General features: G+C 45.9%; 1 protein-coding gene across 4 annotated transcripts in view; it reads left to right on the top strand.

Moving 5' to 3' along the window:
• Window positions 1-1,879: 1,879 nt before the first annotated feature.
• The window catches only part of SPAG9 (sperm associated antigen 9), a 147,957-nt gene continuing 141,578 nt past the window's right edge, over window positions 1,880-8,258 (top strand). For all 4 annotated transcript variants that reach the window (XM_082861706.1, XM_082861705.1, XM_082861704.1 and 1 more), the window contains exon 1: window positions 1,880-2,337. In XM_082861706.1, coding sequence (XP_082717832.1) covers window positions 2,035-2,337 — 303 coding nt within the window. In that variant the 5' untranslated portion in view covers window positions 1,880-2,034. The remainder of the gene's footprint in view (window positions 2,338-8,258) is intronic.

Here is an 8,258-nt window from a genome sequence, read left to right as displayed (position 1 = left end):
ACGGGGACAGTGCAGGCCACAAATTCAGTCATGTCTGACCTCATAAAGCTTGGTATTTTCATTTTTGTCTTTTTATACCTTGGCCCTTGCCCAACCTCCATAATGCTTTTGTGGGTCTCCATGGTATTTATGATCCTGGGAGGTAGCTGATTCCGCCAGTGAACCCTTCTTTATCCAAATCTTGCCTTCCCCGGCCCTATTCTTAGAGAAGTTGAGGCCACAGTACTCCTGAGTCACCTACTGCGGAGATAAGGGGCTTTGGGGAGTGTCTTCTGCCCCATTTGCAGAGGCTATGATGCCAAAAGCACAGCTTCTCTATACGTCGGTGCTGAATCAAATCTCGGAGACAGAGTTTTGGGTGAAGTAGAAAAGGATAGTTTTATTACTTTGCCAGGCAAATGGGGACACAACGGGCTCCTGCCTGGAAAAACTGTGTCCTAACTTGGAGACGATAGTGAGAAGTTTTATAGTAATGTTTCAGAGAGGGCGTGATCAGCTTGTGGACATTCTTCCGATGGGTTGGTGGTGAGGTAAGTAGGAATCAGCATCATCAACCTTCAGGTTCCAACTGGTTTGGGGTCTAAATGCTTTTGGGCAACATACCATCGTTAACTTCTCCCACCTGGAGGAGGTTTCAGTATCTGCAAAACAGCTCGAAGATATTGTTGTGTGTATCCCTTGATGGGTAACTAGGACCTTGCCCCAAGGCTCCACTACTGTTTCTCTTGACTGTTTCTCCCTTGTATTGATGAATCCCCTTCCTTTCCCTAACAGCTGCTTGAAACTACCCATTGGAACTCAGGGAAGATCTTGGAGGCTAAATGAAGCCTGTTTCCTGTAATCAAAGAAATGGGGGACACAGAAAGGCTTTTGTGCCCAGGAGCCCCAGAGGGCCCCCCTCGGTATCAGCTAGAAGAGAACACCAGGAAGTGATCCTTGACTCAGCCCGCCTGAGGTTTGGGTGTTGTCATTCCCCACACGTGATTCTCTCCCAGGCGGCTGAGACCTCACGTACTATCGGACTTAATCACCCCAGTGACTCCACCTCTTTCCTCCTCTGCTCCCCAACCCATCAGCCTGCCCTGCTTCAAGATTAGAGGAAAGGAGGGTTGCTGGAGCCAGGAAATGCCACTCTCCCAAGTTGGCCAGAGGAAGCAGAAAAACCCGTGTTTGCCAAAGCACAAGATGTGGCGTTCGTTTTACCCTTCTACAGAATGCTTTGCACGGCCTCTGTTTAAGGCTATCCATACTGTTTTTAACCCCAAAATAATTCTATTCAAGACCACCTTATCACTGAGGCAAACCTTGTCCCAGTTAAGGTTGCTTTCCCTTCCCATCTGTTTTCCGCTTCTCTGAGTACGGAATTCTCAATCAGATTGGTTTGAGTCTCTGATCAGCCTCCTTCCCGTTTTCGCTGCGTGACCTTGAGTGAACCATAACTTCTCCGGGCCTAGTTTCCTTGTCTGTGAAACGAAGGCCAAACGTCTACCGCACCAAACATCCTTGCGGTGAGGAACAAATGTGAAAGCCCTTTGTGAGCTGTAAAAAGTAATAAAATTTTGGCTATTCTGGGCTGTTAGTCACTCTTCCAGAACCCCTCCCTTTCCACTGGGATTCGCCCTACAAATCGCGCCCTGGGCGGGCACTTCTCACCACCCTCCTCTCGCAGTCTTTCCTATTGGCTTACGCAACGACCTCGCGGCGCCGAGTGTTGACGCCACGCCGCCTCCGCCGGCGAAAGGTGACGCATTAGTCCCGCCCCCGGCCGCGCCTGGCCTCCCGCGGGGCCCCGCCCTACGGGCCGACGCGTCTCGGATCCCGCCCCGCGGGTGACGTGTGGCGCGCGCGGCTTAGCCGTCCCGGCAGTTGGTGCAGCGGCGGTAGGGCTGAGTGCGCTCGCTTCACCCCTCCCCTCCTCCGTCCCGGGCCCCCACCCAGCAGGGCCCAGCCGCAGCCCTAGCCCCAGCGGCCCGTCCCGTGCGGGCCCTTGTCGTCCCCTCAGCCGGCGACGCCCCGGGCCGGCCGCCCGCCACCATGGAGCTGGAGGACGGTGTGGTGTACCAGGAGGAGCCCGGCGGCTCCGGGGCCGTGATGTCGGAGCGGGTGTCCGGCCTGGCCGGCTCTATCTACCGCGAGTTCGAGCGGCTCATCGGGCGCTACGACGAGGAGGTGGTCAAGGAGCTGATGCCACTGGTGGTGGCCGTGCTGGAGAACCTGGACTCGGTGTTCGCGCAGGACCAGGAGCACCAGGTGGAGCTGGAGCTGCTGCGGGACGACAACGAGCAGCTCATCACCCAGTACGAGCGAGAGAAGGCGCTGCGCAAGCACGCAGAGGAGGTGAGGGCCGGCCGGCTGGGAGTGCGAGGGCCGGGCCCGAGGGCGGGCCGGGGGGCGGGGGTCGCGGTCCGTCTCAGGATGGGAGGCGCGCCGGCCTCCAGGAGGCAGGCCTGAGGCCGAGGCCAGCCGGACCGAGCCCGGCGGCCGCGAGGTCCCGGGACCCCCGGCTGGCGTTGGACGCCCAGGCAGGCTAGTGAGTGTCCAGGAGAAGAGAGTGTGATGGGGGAAGCAAGGTCCGGGGAGGAAGCCACAGCCTGGCCTGAGGGCACCTGGGATTGGCTGAGAGGGAGATTTTAGGGTGTCTGCTTGCCTCTTGTAGTTTAGGGAAGTTTCCGACCACCGTGGGATAGTCAGATGGCGGTTCAAACTTTTACCACGGGCGGGGGGGGGGGCGGGTGCATTTAAACACTACTGCCCTGGATATGTAACTTCCGCTGGTTCCAGCACCTTTCCTGGGGGTTGCTGCTTTGGGAAGTTAGAGATCTCCCTCTTTCGGCCAGTTTCTTGTTGACGTTTTAACCCTATTGAGAAAGAGGTTTTATTTTATGTTTTAAGTGCCTTGGTTGACACTTTGTCAACAGTTAGGTGTTGTATAACAATACTCTGTAAATATGGAGAGTATGCAATTTTATTTTATTGGTATCCCACATCAAAGCTTTCTTCCTTATCAGGTGGTAACCTTGGACAGTTCCCTTTAAAAACCCTTTGTTTATTTATAAAGAGGACGGGAACGGGGTGAGGGGCAGGTTGAGGAGGTGTGGGTGACAGTTGGCAAGCCTTTTCAAAGACTACGGTTTACAGGTGCTCTTGGCCAGCTTTTAACTTTAGTGCCTCAGCAGTGTGACCTCGGTGCCCTAACCTTGAGTGAACCTTTTGCAGCTCTGGAGTGCAAGTGATAGGTCTTTGACTTCTTGAGACAGTAGAGGATTTTAGCTTTCAGGATGTGTAGGCATTATTTCTGTGGAACTTATCTAATACAGGTGAAGTGTCCTATTCATCTTTGTTTCTTGAGCATCTAGCAAACCTGGTTAAATATATGGTGATTGAAGGAAGCTAAATAACTAATTATTGAAGGAACGACATGTGTATTTCAAAAATACTTGAAAAGTTTTTTTCTTTTTTAAAATAAATAAATTTATTTGTTTTTGGCTGTGCTGGGTGTTCGTTGCTTCACAAGGGCTTTCCCTAGTTGTGGTGAGTGGGGGCTACTCTTTGTTGTGGTGCGCGGGGCTCTTATTGCGGTGGCTTCTTTTGTTGCGGGGCACGGGCTCTAGGTGCGTGGGCTTCAGTAGTTGTGGTACGCAGGCTCAGCAGTTGTGGCTCGCGGGCTCTAGAGTACAGGCTCACTAGTTGTGGTGCGCAGGCTCACTAGTTGTGGCACACAGGCTTGGTTGCTCTGCGGCATGTGGGATCTTCCCCGACCAGGACTCGAACCCGTGTCCCCTGAATTGGCAGGCGGATTCTTAACCACCACGCCACCAGGGAAGCCCCAATACTTGCAAAGTTTTAAGGATGTGACGCTCATTTCCTGAGACTAAGTAGTACCACCATTTAAACTTTTTGTCACTTATACCTTTGTACCAGGTCAAATAGTTCTTTTTTTTCTTTCTTTTTAAAAATAAATAAATTTATTTATTTATTTAGGGCTGCGTTGGGTCTTTGTTGCTGCATGCACGGCCTTTCTCTAGTTGCAGCGAGTGGGGGCTAGTCTTTATTGCGGTGCGCGGGCTTATCATTGCGGTGGCTTCTCGCTGCAGAGCAGGGCTCTAGGTGTGCAGGCTTCAGTAGTTGTGGTGCATGGGCTCAGTAGTTGTGGCTTGCGGGCTCTAGAGCACAGGCTTAGTAGTTGTGGCACACGAGCTTATTTGTTCCATGGCATGTGGGATCTTCCTGGACCAGGGATCAGACCCGTGTCCCCTGCATTGGCAGGTGGATTCTTAACCACTGTGCCACCAGGGAAGTCCCTGTTTTTTTTTTTTTTCTTAAGCTTGACTGTATGATAATTTTTAGTTCTGATTTTGTGATCCATTTGTCTCAAAGGAACGCTATTGAATTTGCCAAACAAAACTGACTTTATTTCAAGAGTATTTCCAAGTATATAGGGAAGGAAGGGTTGAAAAAGAAAATCTAAGGATGGAATCAAAATTTCCACTGGTTTGTTAGCTGTTTACAGAACTGTTTATGGAACGGAGGTTATGTACTACTACTCCTGAGATGACTTGCCATGTCTTCATGCTCAGACAGGTCCTTGCCATTGTGTGGATGTAAATGGAAAGACTGTGAAATTAACCGAATATACACACAGGTGAGGAACAGGCCCAGCATGACCTGTTACTGCAGATAAAAGAAACTACTCCTTTCAGCCTTAAACTCCTGTCAGTCCATGTAAACGTAGGCAAAATGCCAGGGTCGCACATGCCCAGAAAACCATTTGCCACAGGTTGCAGAATCAGAAAATAAAACTAAGCTGCTAGACTCTGGATTGTATATTAATTTCTTAAGTAAATGACTTGTAAAAAATAGATTATCCAATGACTTTCTTTGTAATTTGTGCTTTTTCAAATATGTCTATAAATTTTCTATAATGAAACCTTTGGGCAAAGGGCCATGATCTGAGAATACAGAACATTGATGTAATGCTAAATGAGCCAACTTCCAGACCACAAATGTGAAACCATCTTGTTATCAGTTTTCATGTAAGATCATAAATCAAGTTTTACCCAAGTACTCAGAAATTCAGTCTCTCTTAGGCCAATATGCAGAACTGATTCTTTGTTTAATTTTCTTTGAGTGTTTGTGGCCTTTAATACAAAGACTATTTCCATAAAGTCTGGTATTACAGCAAAAATGCCTCAGGGTATTTACAGCAAGAATATTTGAAAGTATGGAAATTGACCATCACCTGAGAGAGTTAAGTAAATCCTGAGCACCTTTGTGGAAATTTAGGAGAATGTGTAAATAATGAGGACGTTTTAGGAGGTGTGAAGTGCTTTAATCTCTTGCTTGCGGGAATTCTCAACAAGGAATCAGGAAGTTAATCTTTATTATAGTGGTACTACTTAATTTGAATACCTTCTGTCTTTTTTTTTTTTTTTTTTTTTTTGATCGTATGGGCCTCTCACTGTTGTGGCCTCTCCCGTTGTGGAGCACAGGCTCCGGACGCCCAGGGCTCATGGGCCCAGCCGCTCCGCGGCACGTGGGATCTTCCTGGACCGGGGCACGAACCCGTGTCCCCTGCATCGGCAGGCGGACTCCCAACCACTGCGCCACCAGGGAAGCCCCTTTATGTTTTTGTTTGTGTAAGTTCTGATTCTTTTAAAATAGACATGATTTGTTTTGAGTAATTAAAAAAAAAGAATTTACAAGGTCGTGTTAGTTTCAGATGTACAGCAAAGTGATTCAGTTGTACATAGGGAATTTAGTTTCAAAGTGAGAGTTTATTTAGCATGATTGGGTAGAGGGAGATTGCACATAAAAATGAAGATGTACCCTCTTCATCCTCCGTGAGTGGTAGAAGCATATATGAAGAGAAAATATCTTTGCTGGGAAGAAGATGTTGTGATTATGTGACTGCTTTTCTGTGGCTTTTTGTCTGGGGTGATTAAGTGCAGAGATGAGAGATATTACTGAGAATATTCTAATTAACTTTTCCCCAATGAATCACCACTTAAAGATGTAACAAAATGGATGTTTTATATTAAGACTTTAATCAGGTTGTTTTCTTTGGAAGTCTATGAACATGGGAGTGAGTGATAAGATTTGTGGGCAGGAAAGCAGGCATTGGTATTGATTTTTTTAAATTGATGTTATAGTTCTCACTGATTCATAAAAATATTTTAATCAAAAGTTAAGGAAATTAATTTTGATTTGTTTGCAAAATAATTTACAGTGAAAGTTCACTTCTTTAATAAACACTTAAAAAGGAATATTTGAAGTCTTCTCAATTTAGTTTTATGATTTATTTTTATCAAGACAGGAGTGAAGAGTACTTTTGAATACTTCAGCTTATATTTGTTGATGGTGGCTATTGAGGACTTAGGATGCTAAAAGTGGAAATTCCCTATTTGCTTCAACATTAAGTTTATTTTGTGTCTTTAGCACAGTTATTTAAATTGGTAATTATGTTTATTCAGATTTTTAGCCTTATTTCTATTACTCTAGTGTCAAAAGAAATTTAATTCGCTATTAAGTAGATTATGGGGATTCCCTGGTGGTCCATTGGTTACAAGTCTGAGCTTCCACTGCAGGGATCATGGGTTCCATCCCTGTTCAGGAAACTAAGTGGAGCAGTAGGGGAAAAGTAGTTTGTTTATATGCACAGATGATCTGTTAGTAGGTCCATTAGTTGTTAACATTTGATGTAAAGTTTTCAAACACTTTTAAAAAGTGAAGTCTCTCTGTGGCACCTGTTCAGTGTTTTTTTTTTTAAACATTTATTTAGGCCGTGCCGGGTCTTTGTTGCGGCACATCGATATTCATTGCGGCCTGTGGGATCTTTAGTTGCAGCATGCAGGATCTTTTTTTAGTTGCGGCATGCAGGCTCATAGTTGCAGCATGCATGTGGGGTCTAGTTTCCTGATCAGGAATCGAACCGTGACCCCCTTCATTGGGAGCGTGGAGTCTTACCCACTGGACCCCAGGGAAGTCCCTGCATTTGTTTTAAATAGGCTAACTTGATTTTTTCTTCTGTGAAAATTTCACTTTATATATTTGCCACCATATTATTTTCCTTGAAACCAGTATCTTGTGGTATCTTCAGGGAATTAAAGATTTTTGGTCCAAAGGTTGACTGAGGTACTGACTTCATTTCTCTCTTGGTTCAGTTAGAGCAAGGGTCAGCAGCTTTTCAGAATGTTATGTTACCTCTTAATTTCTAAGTTGTAGAATGCTCAAAATACACCTTAGTGCTTCATTGATCTCTGTATGCCCAAATTATTTTGTATATAAAATGAGTACATTTTAAAACACACTTAAAATACATATTTTCATATTTTAAAAAATACCATTGTTTTTCTTGCAGAACTATTTGAAATAAGCTTCACATTGCCCCTAGTCAGAGTAGATATGTCCTTGCGTCTAGTCAATCCCTACTTCCAGGCACTTTCTGAAATGAACAGTGTATTTGTTCTCTAGGGGAATGTGTGTACATTGGTGGGAGGGGGTGTGTGTTACCTTGTGAAGTGGTAATCAGTTAACCATTGTTTCGCTATTAAGACAGATCTTACCCTTTACCTTTAGAGATTTCTGAATTTAAGTATCTAACTGAGATACATTATGTGTCCTTGGGATGGTGACATTCATATTTTACTTATTTAAAATCACAAAAGAGACTATGAAAATGGGTAAGGTACCAAGATGGATTAGTAGAGTAAGAACTACTCACTAGATTACTGTGTTATAAGACATAGGTCACTGACCCAATTCGGTGCCTATGTTTGGTGCGTAAGTTTCTTGGACTCCTTAGTTTACCTTTAACTACGCACTGCATACTTAAATCACTTGGAACCTTTTGGTTCCCAGGAGAGCTAGTATTAGACTGTAGCCAAATACCTGTTCTTTTGTTCCCTTGACCAATGGTTGAGTTATTTTAAAAACACCTTTTTTTTTTTTGTCCTGCTCAGCACTCATAATGAATATAGATGTTACCTAAGTAAATTACTAGGTTGAGATAAGAAATATCAGCATAGACCCAGTTTAAAAATGTATGCAATGTGTTTATTCAAAAAGCTGACATTTAGGGCTTCCCTGGTAGGGCAGTGGTTGAGAGTCCGCCTGCCAATGCAGGGGACACAGGTTTGTGCCCTGGTCTGGGAAGATACCACATGCCGCAGAGCGGCTGGGCCCATGAGCCATGGCCGCTGAGCCTGCGTGTCCGGAGCCTGTGCTCCACAACAGCAGAGGCCACAACAGTGAGAGGCCTG

Source organism: Leucopleurus acutus, assembly GCF_964270905.1.
Source record: "Leucopleurus acutus genome assembly, chromosome: 19".
In the NCBI taxonomy this organism is placed as follows: Eukaryota; Metazoa; Chordata; class Mammalia; order Artiodactyla; family Delphinidae; genus Leucopleurus; species Leucopleurus acutus.
The sequence above is the reverse complement of the archived record's forward strand: the minus strand, read 5'-3'. Positions and strand labels throughout refer to the sequence as shown.